Raw genomic sequence first — 15,130 nt, 5'->3', positions numbered from 1 at the left:
CGGGGGGTGGGTGCCGCGGTTCTCACGGAGGGCAGCGTGGGGGTTCCCGGCCCGGGCAGGGCATGGCCCGGGCGGGGGCACCGGGAGCTGCGCGGGGCTCGGGCCTCGGCGCCCTCAGCCGCCGCCGTGCCCCACAGGAGAGGCCGCAGCCCGGCGCCGCCTGGCCGCGCTGCCGGCATTGTCCGGCAGCCGTGGAGATCCATAGATCAAGCCCTGCCCTGCCTGGGGGGCACCGCCTGGTCCCCTGCCCTGCCCCTGTGGCGTCCCCCTTGTCCCCTGCCCTGCTCCGGCTGCTGCCCGCGCTGAAGGGCTCGCGGGGCGTCTGGGGCGCAGCTGCGTTTGGTAAAGAAAGAAACAACAGAAACAAACAAAGAAATTAAATGAAAATCCGTACCAGCCTGCCCGTCAGAGAACAAAACCGAGCAAGGAAAAAAAAATTAAAAAGGGGGAATAAAAAAAGCTGAGCTGCAGCCCCGCGATGTGAATCTCTCTGGTTTGCTCCTTTCTTGCCGTGGCTGCAGTCTGTGCCTCGCGGGACGGGGACAGTGCAGCTCGGGGGCTCTGGGCACACTCAGCCCTGCCCGGTGCCCATTCCTGGGGCTTGGCCCCGCTCATTCCTTCTGCAGCGCTGTCTGGACAAGCTGAGCTTGGGGATTGCTGCCTGGCTCTTTGTTTACTCAGCACAGAGCTCTGCAGAGAAGTGTGATAGGAGTGAAGGGTGCTGTCCCTTGGCTGGGGGCTGGGGAGCGTCCCCATGTCCTTCCTGGGCTGAGTACCATTGTCCAGGCTGGGTGAACAGGGATGGGAATGGATCCCATCCTCAGAGCCCCCATGGAATCATTTTGTGGGTGTCTTTGGACCCTCCTGGGCACGTGCACTCTGAGCCTGTTTGTGGGGAGCAAGGGCTGTGCTGGCCACTGGTGTGGAGCCTGTTGATGGAGCAGCTTCTGCTGAGATCTGTGTGCAGGAAGGTTCCTCTCCATGGGGTGCTCCCAGTGAGGGAGGGCTGCTCTGGGGTCAGCCTTGCTCCAGTTCCAGAAGCTCCTTACATAGGATGATCAGTGGGGCCACATGGCCAGTGATCTCTGCATGCCCAAGCTGAGACTTGGAGTCGTTCATGATAATCTCCTCCTTTTTAAACATGGAGGAAAACAGCCTAACAACTCTTCGCAGGTTTTTTAAGTGGTTTAGAGCTGCTGTCTCATGTGGTTGGAGGAATGAGAATGTCAGACTGTGGCTTGTGCTGCCAGGGCTACACGTGTCCGAGCGGGGCAGGGTGGTGGGCAGCCTCACACCACATCCGGGAGCCGCGGGCAGCAGTTGGAGGTTGTGGGGCTGGCACCACGGTTCGACCCCTGGCGTGGGCTCCAGCATCCCAGCCCAAAAACACTAGTGAGCAGAGCCTTGCAGCAGCTGGGGGGTTTAAGATGGGAAGGGAGGCCGTGATGGGGAGCCCTGCAGCACCCATCTCTTGCAAATAAAAGAGGCAGGAGGGTTGAGCTGCAGAGGGCAGGGGACTGCTGGGCTTCCGGAGCCGGAGGGGAAGCACACAGTGAGCGAGGACGGAAGCGCACGTGGCTGGCGGGCACAGCTCGACCCACATGTGATGTGTGTCCCTGACTTGGGGCTCAGGGCTGGTCGCCTGTGAGAGCCCTCACACCATAGCAGGAATCATTGCCTCCTTTTGTAAACTTTTTTTAAACTCTGAAACGGGTTTATTCCCCATGTGAGTAAAAGGGTTCAAGCCTGGAGCATCCTGCGTGCTCAGGAGGTACCTGGCCACCTGTCTGACAGCTCTTGGGTGGGTTTGGTCTAATGAAGAGGAGTTAAGCACACTCTGCTGTTTCTGGGTTGTGTTTGTTGGTACCCAGGTGGAAATGCAAGCTGAGAAAGAAACATAACTGGTTGGTAGGATGGCCTGGGCTGGTGGCCAGCCTGAAACTGTAGCCCAGTGCTCAGAGATGCAAGGGATGGACTCAGCTTGGGTCTGTCCATGCCAGCCATGGGCTGGTGACTGCAGCTGAATAATAGGAATTATTATTAATTAGGTACAGTTTGGTGCTGCAGGGTCTGTGGCACTGGCTCTTTGTGCCAGGCTGAGCCACTTCAGCTTTGGAGTGAGCTGTGCCTCACATTCCCTGGCACCCACCCATCCAGCAGGGACCTGCCGCCTTCAGCACCAGGGGATCCCGTGGCAGCTGAAAAAACCAGCAGTGCCTGGGCCATGGTGGGATTACATCCAGTCCTGGCTTTGCTGAGACTCCTCCATCCCCTCGGAAGGGAGAGCTGTGTCTCTGCCACCTCCTCCACAGGCTGGATCCGTTTCCACGGCCTGCGGTCACTGGCTCGGTGTGCCAAGGGGAGAGGCCCTGGAGGCCGCGCGTGCCGCAGTCCCCTCAGCCAGCTGTTCTTAACCAGGAGCTGTAGAATCTCTCTTTGGAGCTACAGATGTCTCTGTGACACTCTACTGACACAATTCTTCAAGAGAGCTGCTTCCAAAACTTGAAAGGTTAAGGTGGTTCACACTTCTGTGAAAACATCTGTGGATACTCAGCTTGGTGGGCTGTGCTTTCACACCCTGATACACCACTGTTCACTGCTCTGAACCTGCTCTCTGTGTTTGCATGAACCCATCTCCCAAATCTGGAAACCCATGTTATTTCCAGCATCTGTTGTGGAGGGAAGGGAAGTTATCCACTCAGATATCAGAATGTCCTACTCTTCTGGGTGCTTGTAGCTCTGCAAAACTGGTTGCAGCATCATTGAAAGGTGGCCAGTGCTTGGTGTTCCCAGCATCCAAAGAGTGTTTCCTGGATTTACTCCCCAAACATTGCCATTTTGCCATTGATCGTGTGTGCATCCCTAGAATTTGAGGTGGTTTGGATCTGTTGATGGGTGGCCATGGCAGAGGTGCAGCCTCCTGGCCTCTCTGCTTCCTCTGTGCAGCCACTGAGCACCAGGTCTGTGACCAACCCTGCTCCAGGGCCTGGGGTGGGTGAGACATTTCCAGTTCAGCCTTAACCCTTGTGTGTCTGCAGTGCAGCCCAGTCTCCTGCAGATGCCTGTCCCAGACCCTCAGGAGGATTACCAGCCCCTGGTTTGGGGTTTTGGGGGAGCCCACGGCTGTCCTTGCATGCCCTGCCCGCAGTGCCCCGGGCTGTGGCAGCCTCGTGGCACCAGCACAGCAGCTCCAGCAGCCCCTGGCCAAGCCCATCCCACAGCACACAGTGTCCAGCTGGCTGAAGGAGCAGGAGGGTCCCTGGGGGGCTCCCAGGGGCTTCCCTCCCCACGGGGTGGCTTTCATCTGCTGCTTCACAGATGTTGGCTTTGGCTCGTGTCTGACATGCATCAATTACAGAGCAACAGCCCCAAGTCTTTGGCAAAATCAACTTTGGAGCAGCTGTCCTGAGTCAGCCGTGCCCGAGCTGGAGCTCTGGCTCTGTCCCTGCTTGGTGCAGTGCTGCCCTGCCCATCTCCACATCTCCTGTGCCCACGTGGAGAGGGTTTCCCTGGCAGGGAAGGTCTAAATGTGGCACAAGCACTTGTTCCCTTGTGCTTGATGTTTGTTCAGGAACACTTTAGTGGGAGAGCTGCAGGCTCTGAGCTCTCTGCCCTGTCAGTGAAGTGATGGCCCCTTGTGTGAGGGACGGCAGTTGGGTTAAGGTGACAGTGGGGAATCATGTGAGGTCTGGTCCTGCTCTTGCCAGGGACTCGGTGGCAGTCAGGGATTTCAGACAGTAATGGGGTGTCTGTTAACCCATCCCTGACCCAGAAGGGTCACCTTGGTGACACTGGCTCTGACAGCACCACAGGTTTGTCATCATCCCCTCAGAGCACAGCAGGTCACACAAATCCAGGATGTGCCCATGATGCATCCCAGGCATCCACTGCTCTGCTGCAATTTATTTCTAAGATCTTTATTTTTTAGACAAATGACTCTTGGGAGTGCTCCTAGCACAGCATCCCTGTGTGCCACCGAGTGGTCCTGTGCTTTGGCTGCACCCTCTTTCTGCTGGCACAAACCCCTTGGAGCCGAGTGTGATAATAGAGTTTTTGCTAAGAAAAGACCATCTCATTGCTGGGAAGCTGGAAAAAAAAAAAAAATTACACATTTGAGTTGTGGCATTTCCCTTGGGAGTGTGCTGGTGCTGCTGGGGCATTGTTGGCTTTGCATCCCTGCTGTTCTGCAGAAACTCCTAGCTGCAATATACTGATTTTATTGTTATTTTATCCCAGTCAGGACCCGGGTGCTTTAAATCACAGTTCCCCACAGAGCAGCTGGAGCACATGGGCTGCCCTGACAGGGGTGCTGCTCTTCCTGTGGCTTTGGTCTGGCTGGAGCCTGGCGAGCCCTGAGCCCTTCTCCTCCTGCTGAGGGCAGTTTGGGGTGTCTGCTCCCTGAGCTGGGGACAGTTTTCCTGCACATCCCCCTGCCCAGGGACAGGTCAGCCTCTCTGCATGCTGCCAACTGCTCCTTGAGGTGCTGGAAATGCTCCTGGCTTTTATTAAGGGGAGGATGGCTTTCTGCTCTATTTAATTTCTTCATTTCTCTGCACCTTACCTGCCCAGTGTCCCAGTTTGCTGTCCCATCCTTGGGGCTGTCCCCTGCACAAAGTGCTGCCTGGAGGAGTTAAACCCATTGCATAACCCAGTGTTGCTGCTGGTGGCAGCATATTTTCCACATGATTAAGTTGTCATTTTGTTGGGGTTATTTTTACTGTTATGCAGGGAGTTTTTTGCTACTTTTGGCCTTGCCATTTTGGAACGGAGCTAATTTGGGGTTTGTGATGAGGCCTCATGCTGGGCTGGTTGACTTTGTGAGGGGCAGCGTGGCAGTGCAGATCCAGCTGTGCAGGATTCCTGTTTACCATGGCAGTGCAGTTCCAGCTGTGCAGGATTCCTGGGAGGAGTGGGATGCTCCCATGGCAGTGCAGATCCAGCTGTGCAGGGTTCCTGCTCCCATGGCAGTGCAGTTCCAGCTGTGCAGGGTTCCTGCTCCCATGGCAGTGCAGATCCAGCTGTGCAGGGCTCCTGCTCCCATGGCAGTGCAGTTCCAGCTGTGCAGGGTTCCTGCTCCCATGGCAGTGCAGTTCCAGCTGTGCAGGGTTCCTGCTCCCATGGCAGTGCAGGTCCAGATGTGCAGGGTTCCTGCTCCCATGGCAGTGCAGTTCCAGCTGTGCAGGGTTCCTGCTCCCATGGCAGTGCAGATCCAGCTGTGCAGGGCTCCTGCTCCCATGGCAGTGCAGTTCCAGCTGTGCAGGGTTCCCAGGAGGAGTGGGATGCTCCCATGTCTCTCAGGGACAGCATGTTTGTTCTCTAGAAGCTCTGTGAGTAATGCTCAGCTGCACAGCTGGGACTGGGGGTTGGAAAAAAGTGTTCAAAGTGACCCAGCAGTCTTTGGGATTAGCTCTAGGTTTGTTTTTAATTTCCTTTTTTTTTTTTTCTGCTTGGCCTATATTAAGCATGTAAGTGTGCTGTGCTTGCAGGAATAGTGTGGTTCCACCTCACAGACCCCAGCGGGGTCCAGTCTGAGACAGCCAGAGGAAAAAGGGTGATGGGTTTGTGTTTGGAGAAGCCCCTTTGGCCCAAGAAAGAGAGAGGGAGAGAAGAGCAGGCAACCCATCATCAAAGGCCAGGAATAAGTGGGGTGAGATGAGCTCAGAGCTGTGTTGCTGTCTGGAGGGGTGAGGACTTTGCAAATAATAATGTTTTTATTCATAACAATAAATGATTAAAGAATAATAAATAATCATTGCAAAACACTGAGCAACAACAAAATGCTCACTTAGGCTGGTGGCTGCAGGGACCCGGGCAGTGAGCAGCAGCAGCCTGGGGTGGGGAGGGCTCTTAGAAGTGTGTTTTCCTAAAACCTCCCTCTGTGCCTGCATCACAGGAGCGTGCTGCATGTGGCTGATGCCTCCAGGAGCTTGCAGGGGACTGGGCTGATCTTGTGCTCAGTCTGCCTTTGGGATATTTGCTGTGGGTTATGCAGAGCAGCTGGGGCTGGCAGGGGGCAAGGCCACATCATCCCAGGGCACTTGGGGCACTTTGTCCTTCCCAGCAGCCAATGATCCTGCCAAGGAATAGATAATCCCTGTTTTTTCTTAAAAAGCTGTTGGCTGAGGCAGTAGTTTTAAATTTGCTTCTCTTGAAGGACTTTGTTAGGCTGGAGCATCTTGCAGGGGAGACAGGCAGCCTGTCTCAGAGGGAAGCTGAGGGGTTTGGGTTTCTGAGCAGATATGGACAGAATGAGAGCGAGACCACAGAAGCTCCGTGGCTGCGTGGGTGTTGTCTGGCACAGCTTGTCTTGATGCAAATGTGTTGGGTTTTCCACAAGCCAGGGCCGGCAGCCTCTGATCTGCGTCAGCTGGAGCTCGAGGAGGGCACGTGGCAGTGGATGCCAAGGACTCCCTGTGTCTGCAGAGCCAGCCAGCTCCCCCCAGAACCGAGCTGTTCACACCAGCAGCGTGCACAGGGCTGTGATTCCAGTGCTGTGGAGGAGTGTAGGGCTGCCAGCCTTTAGCAGCATTGCCTGGGCACGGGGCTGTGGGGTTGTCGTAGGTTAAGAAGGAAGTGAGGTTTTTTTGGGAAGTTGTGATCAAAGCCTTTGTCACTCCCAGACGTGGGCTGGGGACTTTTTTGGGTGCTGGGTCCTGTTCTGTGGCAGCAGTGGGACCCGGTGTGCTCACACCCCCACAGCAGCATGCCTTTGCTGTGCCAGGTTTGGTGGAGTGGGCAGGGATCCAGTATAAACAGTAAATAGAGAAATAAAATCCCAAATTTAATGTAATTATTGTGGAGGAAGATCCCACACTCCTCCTCCCTCCCAGCCTGCTGGTACCGTGAGTCTCTGCACGTGCTTTACTCCTGCTTTGGATACAGCAGGCAGCTCCTGTGATTGCCAGGAGTGATGCCTTGTGAAGGCTGACCTAGAACAGAGGCTGGACAGAGCTAAAGAATAAAGTAGGCATTTATTAGAAGGTTTTAATCAATACACCTTGGGCAGCACAAGAGCCTGGCCAAGGCTACACCCCAGATGAACCCAAAATGCGCAACTGGTCATGGGGTCTTGCACTTTTTTAAGTTCTGCTCCATTTGCATATTGGAGTTAATTGTCCAAGTACAGCTTTAGATTATGATGTCCCATCCTTCTTGTTTTTAACTTTTCAGTCCATATTGTTTGTGCTCTTGGGGCTGAGATTTGGATCATTTGTCCTTGGTCCCCAGCTAGAGCAGGAAGTGTTTTGTCTCCCTGCTCTGTGCAGAGAGCTCACCATCCCCTGATGTGAACCCAGACCCACACACTGAAGCAGCGCAGAATCTGAAAAACACAAAAGCCAAACCCTGAGGCATCGGGAGCAGCAGGTCTGAGCAGGCTGTGTGTCCCCCCAGGTGCAGAGGCCGTTCCCAGCCACGCTCCCGCCATGACGGACGCTCCGCGGGATGCCGGCCCCAAGCAGGCGGCGCCGGCGCGGCCGGACAAGCCGGCTGCGGACTTCGGCTACGTGGGCATCGACGCCATCCTGGAGCAGCTGAGGAGGAAAGCCATGAAACAGGGCTTCGAGTTCAACATCATGGTTGTGGGTGAGTTGTTCCCCCCGGGCCTGCAGCGTGCTCAGCCCGGTGTTGGCATTGTGCCACCACAATTTGTTTGTCCCCTTCGGAGCCTCCTCGGGAGCAGCGCTGGGGGCTCTGCCTTGGCAGTCAGCAAACCCTGCTCCTGAGGAGCTGGCCTGGGGTCAGCTGAGGTTAAAGCTGTCCATGTGATGTCGTACTCATCCTCCTGCATCTTGGGGTGCATTGTCCATAGGCACATCCCAGGGGAAAGCACCTCAAGGGGTGTCAGGGCTCACAAGAGCTCCCCTGACAGCTCTCCTGGAAGTCCTGCCCTGGTTTGAGCACTCAGAATTCACATTTAAGGGCTCAAGGGGCTGCACTGCTGCTGGTATTCCAGAACCCTCATCCCTGCTGGTACCTCCAGCAGTTTGGGTAAAATTCCTGTTTGTGATTTTTTTTTTTTTTTATTCGGGCAGCCCTGCTACAAGTACTGGGGAAAAAATGCCAAATGTAGTGATTTGCTGATGGAAATAAAGAGCAGCAGGAGGGGTTTGCATAGGTCTCTCATTTGGCTCCTTTGGGGACATGCAGGGTGGCACAGCAGGGATGAGGGTGTCCCAGGAGTGCCCACAGGCAAGGAGGGAGGGCTGGAGGGTTGTGTGCCCAAATCCTGTTGCCCACAAGCTCCTGCTCGTTAGCTCTCCCAGGCTAATGACCACTGGCTGCATCACTGCTGCTCTGGCTGCAGCTTCACCTCTGGGGATCTGTGCTCCTGCAGCCCCCAGGCCCCCAAAGCCAGGGATGGCACAGCCACTGACCTGCAAAATGCTGGGGAGCTGGGCAGACACTGTGGGACACCAGCCAAGGGGAAAAGGGAAAAGAAATGAGGCTTTTCTGCTCTTTTCCAGCTATTAATGTCTGACCTGGTGCTGTGGAGCCCCTGTGTGAGCTGGGCTGTGCTCCTTGGGGCTGGGCTGCTCAGGTAGCAGCTCTCCCTGCCTGTGTCTGCCAGGGAGCTGCAGGGGGGTGAGGGGAGTAAATCCCAGGCAGTGACCAGGGGTGTGGTGATGGGGCCTCACCATCCCTTATCCCTGGGAGGAGCTGTGGAAGGCTACAGGTGTGATGCCTGTGGGATGTCCCACAGGGCATCCTGGAGGTCTGCCTGGGGTTGTGGAAAGGTCTGATGCAGAGTTTTTGCTAATTCTGTTGAAGATTTCAGTGTGCTGGAGCTTTTCAGCAGGGTCTGTGGATGCTCAGCCTTTCCCATTCTGATACTTTCATTCCCTCTATGGGGAAGGTTCCTGAGCTGGGTGTTAGAGCCCTGGATGCTGAGAATTTTAGACTTTCTGTGTTAAAAGGCACAGACACTCAAAAGAACACTACATTTGACCTGAGGCCATGGAGAAAGCTTCCAAAAAACCAGAACCACTTCTTGGGAGGTGTTTTAACAAATCCAGTTCTTTGCTGCAAACAGAGGAATCTGCACTGGTCCTGGGAGCCTGAAAGAGAGATTACCTGTGCTGAGCTCCCATTTCCCTGCTGGAGGAGGCTCCCATCCCTCCAGGAGCAGGCAGTGCTGCCTCAGCAGTGTGCTGTGCAGACAGGGAGGGATGCTCAGGAGCAGCTCTGCCTTGGCAGCACTGTGTGTGGTATGGAGGCCCGTGCTGCAGCGCGCCTGGAAAACATTGTTCTGCCCTTGGCAGGAGCTGGGCTGGCTGTTTACAGGCTGGGAATTCAGGGCAGCATAAACAAGTAGAGCTCTGGCCCTCCCAGAAGATGCAGGAGGAGCAGCACCTCGGGGAAGGGGCAGCAGCCAGCCCTCATCCTGCTGTGCCTCCCTAGGGATGGGGTCAGCTCCCTTACACCCATCCAGCTCTGAGTCCTTGGGTTGGAATTGTTCCAGTCTCTGGCTTACAGGAGGGAGGTGACTTGTCCTGCAGGGGAGCTGGGAGCTGAGCCTCGCTGCCATGTGGGGGTCACTCCTCACCTGTCCCTGTGATGGAGCTTTCTGAAAACCCTTTCCCCACTGTAGCAAGGTCAAATTCAAAGGGGTTCCACAATCCCAACCAGAGCTGGAGGCTATGGTCAGCTTAGTCCCTTGTCCTCTGAGGTTACAGAGATGAAGAGGAATGCCTAAACTTTTAAAAATCCCAACCCCAAAGCACATCTTTTGCATTCAGTTTTCTGTGCAAAGCAGCTGGAAGGAGGGCAGAGGTGGCCAGGCTCAGCTGTGATTTTCCCACTGGATTTCAGTTGTGGGAAAGGCAGTGGGCTGCAAACCAGGGCTGATGGAAGGGAGCTCTGCCCTGTGCTCAGCTGCCTGTGTCACAGCCTTAGGGCTCTGCAAGGTCATCCTGTGGCTCTGGTGCCAATGGGACATCACATCCTGGCTGCTGGTGGCTCTCACCTCTGGTCCCTTTCCAGGCCGTGCAGCTGCAGCAGCTTGGACAGACACAGAGACCCACTGCCTGGAGCTCTGGCAGTGTGTCACCCTGATTTCACCTGTCCCCAGAGTGTCACCCTGATTTCACCTGTCCCCAGTGTGTCACAGAGCCTTCCCCTCTCCCCAGGTGCTCCATTGGGCAGTGTTTCTTACAGCCCCACAGTGACAGTGACAGTCAAAGAGAGTTTTCCTGTGCTGGATTGCAGCCGTTGGTGATGTTGCAAACCCAGCTCTAAAACTGGGGTGATGCCAGGAGGTGATGCTGGTTGGTCCTACCATTGACTTTGGCAGCCTGGATGGGCCAGGACCCTGAAGGATGTGGGTGAAAGCCTTGCTGACTCTGCTTAGGGACACTGTGGGACAAGGGGTGTGCTGGTGGCAGTGCCATGATAGTTGGCTGTAACATGTCTTGGCAGAACGGGGTCCCCATGGTGTATGCAGGATCTCTGCAGTGTTTGCAGGATGCCCTGGGTTTTCAGGAGTTAATTTTTTTCTGCTCCCTGGGTTTTGAAGAGTTAATTCTGTTTTCTGTACTCTGGAAAAATTGTTCTCCAAGCTCATGGGACAGCTGTTCCTGGAGAGTCAGGAGCTGCTGCTGCCCTTTCCACACAGATCAGCATCAGCTTGGGGATATAAAGCATGAAAACACTTTTTAAAAGATGTTTTTCTAAAGTTGTGGAATCTCACATGCTTCTTGGGCTGTTGTTTGTGGGATTCAGAGAAGCTCCTGGCGTGGACCTGTGTCTGAGCAGCCAGCTGGGCCGATTGCAGCAGCAAATCTGTCAGGGAAGCAGCAGCAGATGCAGCAGGCCTGAGGTTTGCAGGATTGTTGCTGCTGTTAGTCCTGTCCAGATAAAGGCTTGCCAAGCTCCTCCAAAGCCTTCCCTGTGGAACTGGACAGAGCAGACTGCAGGAGAGTGAAGGCACACTTGGGATGCTTTTTCCTGGGCTTCCCTGGTCCCCATGCCCTGCTGAGCTTCACCACAGCCCTTCAAACTTCCCCAGCACTGTCTGCCTGTCCTTGGGGTGCTGGGATTTTGCCTCAGCTGTTGATTTGCTGCTTTGGAGCCAGAGAGGGGCTCTGCTACCTGCAGCATCCTCCTGGCTGCGCTGGACTGGAGCTCCTTGGCTCAGGGGAGCTGCAGGGGAGCAGCTGCTCCTCGTCCCTCCCTTCCTCCTTCCATCCCTCTGGCAGATCCAGTGCAGGCTGAGTCTGTCAGCAGCCCCATCCCCTGGCCCCTGACAGAACAGGGAGTGCTGACTCTGGGTTATCCTGCTCTCTTCCAGGTCAGAGTGGCTTGGGGAAATCCACGTTAATCAACACTCTCTTCAAATCCAAGATCAGCCGGAAATCTGTACAGCCAACTGCTGAGGAGAGGATCCCCAAGACCATTGAAATCAAATCCATCACTCACGGTGAGGCCCTGCAGGTCCCACCTGCTGCTTTGGCTTTAGGTCCTGCTCTGCCTCTGGGGACTCACAGAGTTTTGGACCTCCATAAACCTCCACTCTTATCTCTCTAAATGGGATTTTACCATCCAGAGATGCTTGCAGGGCTGAGAAAACATCTGGTTTTTATTTATTCATCAGCATTGAGTTAATTGTGTTGGAAGGGACCAGTGAGATGGTTGGGAGTGGTATTTCAGGGTGGAAATGGGTCTGGATCCCTTTGCATGGCTGATTTGTGCCTCTGAGGAGCTGTGAAGGTGCATTTCTCCCCTGGGAGCAAGCTCCAGCCCTGCAGCTGAATTGGGAGGGTGGGCTTGGCCAGAGCACCCATCAACAGCGGCCTCACACACAGCTTTCCTCTCTTTCAGAGATTGAGGAGAAGGGGGTGCGCATGAAGCTGACAGTCATCGACACGCCGGGTTTTGGGGACCACATCAACAACGAGAACTGGTGAGCTGCCCCTTGGGTGCAGGGGGAGGCCAGGGGAGCCCCAGCACAGCCTGACCCCGTGCCCAGGGCTGGAGCCTGGTGCTGTGTGCCCCCCTCTGCGTGGGCAGCAGGAAGGAGGTTGTTGTGGTGGCAGAGCAGTGCCATGCTCCCCGTGAGAGCCACAAACATCCTGCTGTTCCAGGCATGAGACAACCTTTGTTTGTGGCTGGGAGCAGCTGTGTGCCAGCAGGGCCAGTCCCCACACCCTGCTCATGTGGCTCTGGAGGCTGAGCCCTGCCTGGGATCCTTGGCACAGTGTCTGGCTCTGTGGGATGGCCCCCAGGCTGGCAGAGGTGGCCCATGGCAGGGACCTTGTCCCCACCACCAGCTGGGCTGAGCTAGTGGGCTTTGATTCTGCTCTTGCTCCTGTGCTGTGGCACCCTGCAAGGAGCCAGGCCATGGTCCCAGCGCTGCTGCTCCACAGCCAGGTCCAGGAGGAGAGAAGGGAGCACTTTTTAGGCATTTGCTTGTCTAAAGCAGCCAGTAAATCCCCTCCTTCAGCAGTGTGTGGAGCTGCTAAGCAGTGAACACCTCAGGTGTGTGATTTAGGAGATGCTGAGCATCCCAGGCTCTGCAGGCTCTGCTTCACACAGAAGGTCAGGGTGGCCCAGGTCCCTCACACCACCCTGTGTTTTTCTCTCTGCAGCTGGCAGCCCATCATGAAGTTCATCAACGACCAGTACGAGAAGTACCTGCAGGAGGAGATCAACATCAACAGGAAGAAGCAGATCCCTGACACACGAGTGCACTGCTGTATTTATTTCATCCCAGCCACGGGCCACTCGTACGTACCCCGCTGTCCCTGCTCCCCTCAGCCTTCCCTCTCCATGTCCCAGCAGCTCAGCCCTCAGGGCACTTCTGCCCAGGATCCTCCCGTGGTTTTTGGGGCTTGAGGAGCTCAAGGACAGCTTGAAGGCATCCTCAGGGCTGTCTCATCTGGAGGTCTTGCAATAACACAGCAGAGCTGCTGTACCCCAGAGGAATGTGGTGTTTCCTCTTCTGAAAGGCCATGAAATCCTCTCTGAGCTCCTGGGAGCTGCTGCCTTTGCTGTGGTCGCCTGGCTGTTTGACCAAGGATGGACACAGATCTCAAATTGGATAGAGGGGTTACTTTTCCAAGCAGAACATTATTAATTTTTTTTCTTTGTCTCTGACATTGTAAGGGGAGAAGCCAGTTTTCCTTGTGCTTCCAAGGCAGTGAACACCCTCACCCCATAAGGGTATTTTGTAGGTTGTTTGACTAGTCTGCAAGAGGGATGCTGTTTATTCAGCCCAGAGTTCTCCTGGCTCTGGCACTTCTCAAGTGACAACATCAAAAGGCCCAGATCTTGCTCTATTTTTTTTTTCCTTTTCTAGTTTTTTCCTCCCCCTCCTAGCCCACCCTGAAAATCTGGGGCACTTAAAATGTCTTGAAAAATGTGACTTAAAGTATCACAACAGAAAACGAGACCTAAGTTTCCTTTTGATTTGTGTCAATTCCTTCCACTTCTGGCTCTGTTTGCATTGGGGATGTTTTTGGGTCTGTTTTCAAAAGTAAGCTTAAGCCTCCAGCACTGCATTAATGTCAGCCTTTTCCACTTCCCCATGTGGAGATTTATTCCAATAGAAAAGACTTTGTTTTGCTTCTGTCAGTGGGTAGACCAAAAATGCATCCTTCACTGGAATAAAATGACTGCATGGGCCAGTAATGCCCCTCTTGTGTAACTGATCAGGAGCAGAGGGGCTGATGAAACATTTATGGTCGAATACAATAAAACAGAGACGCTTTCAAAGGGAAATGACATTTTTAGGCCAGTCTAAAGTGTTGGTCCCACTAATCTCAGCCTAGATCTGCAGCCCCTGCCTCGGCAGGTCTGACTTGCAGCTTTATCTGTGCTCCAGCTTTTCCTCGCCCCTCTGGCTGTTTAACTCTTGAAGAGCACATCTGATGCTCAGAGGGGTGTGCTGGTGCCTGGTGTGCAGGCAGGGCTGTGAGCCCCGTTCCGTGTCCCCCGGCGGAGCCTCTCCAGCCGCGCTCTGCTTTCTCTCACCCGCCGGCCAACAGCAATTGTGTGGATTTGCAGCTGCCTTTTTTCCTTCTCTCCAGTGAACATGTGTTTCCAATATCCGAGCGAGCCCGGCAGTTGGGGGCTGTTGTTGCTGAGCCCTGTGCTGATCCCCTTCCCCTGCAGGCTGAGAGCCTGGCTGGGCTGTCCCCGCTGTCACCGGCTCACCCGTCCCCTCCTGCCACCCGAGGGGCAAACCCCACCAGGAGGAGGAGGTTGATGGGAAATTTTGCTTCTCTGAGAGCTCAAGCAGGCATTGGGGTTCCTTTCTGCTCTCTTGTAAAGTCCAAATTATGCTTTTCATCATCATGGACAGGATTTCCCCACCAAAGGGTGATGTGGCCACCTCTCCTGCAGGGTGGAGCTGCTGTGACAGTGCCTGTGAAGGCTGAGGATGGTGCTGGCTGGGGCTGCCAGCTGCAGCTGCACAGGCCAGGCCCTGCCACCCAATAAATATCCCTGCTCTGACCCCTGCAAAGCTCTGCTCAGCTCAGGAATGGCTCTGGAACTCTGCCTGGCCTCATCAGCACCTCTCCTGCCTCTGCCAGGGCTGGTGGCTCAGGAACTGCCACCCACTCCCTCTTTCCCCTCTGCCTGCCCCTCTCAGGTGCCCAGCAGCTCCCTGGAGCAGGTGATGGGGCTGGGCAGCTTCTGGGTCCTCACTGGTGTTTGCTTAACACACAGCTCAAATTCCTGCTGTTAGTTTGGTCTGGGGCACAACCAAAAGGAAATAACTCCACAGCTCACTGTGGATTTTGATTCCTGTAACAGCATTTCAGAGGGACCAGCAGGAATGAGCCTGTGCTTAGGTCCTGTCTGTGCACAGTGGCAGAAATAAAAATGTGTGTCCTGGGCAGCACAGTGTGTGCCCAGCCCTGCCAAGGCATGCCCAGCTGCACAGCCTCCCCCAAGCCCATGGCAGGAGGGGATGAAGGAACAGCCAGCTCCACCTGGAGTGGTTTGAGCCCATGCTGCACCTCCTGCTCCAGCCCTTCCACTCCCCTTTGAGCTCCTCCACCCCTCTCAGCAAAGCCCAAAATGTTTATGTGGTAAATTAATAATATCAGGGACCACTTGGGGAAGGGGAGGAAAATAGATTAGTTTTTTTTCTTGAGCCTTTCCTTCTGTGATGTGTTTGGAGTAAATA

At 55.0% G+C, this 15,130-nt stretch overlaps 1 protein-coding gene across 7 annotated transcripts in view; it reads left to right on the top strand.

The window, feature by feature from the left end:
- Positions 1-15,130, top strand: part of SEPTIN9 (septin 9) — a 129,442-nt gene that overhangs the window by 104,046 nt on the left and 10,266 nt on the right. For all 7 annotated transcript variants that reach the window (XM_064395343.1, XM_064395345.1, XM_064395344.1 and 4 more), the window contains 4 exons: positions 7,393-7,584; positions 11,288-11,416; positions 11,818-11,899; positions 12,585-12,722. In XM_064395343.1, coding sequence (XP_064251413.1) covers positions 7,393-7,584; positions 11,288-11,416; positions 11,818-11,899; positions 12,585-12,722 — 541 coding nt within the window. The remainder of the gene's footprint in view (positions 1-7,392; positions 7,585-11,287; positions 11,417-11,817; positions 11,900-12,584; positions 12,723-15,130) is intronic.

Source organism: Passer domesticus, chromosome 20, assembly GCF_036417665.1.
Source record: "Passer domesticus isolate bPasDom1 chromosome 20, bPasDom1.hap1, whole genome shotgun sequence".
In the NCBI taxonomy this organism is placed as follows: Eukaryota; Metazoa; Chordata; class Aves; order Passeriformes; family Passeridae; genus Passer; species Passer domesticus.
Note: the sequence above shows the minus strand (reverse complement) of the source record. Positions and strands in the feature narration are given on the sequence as shown.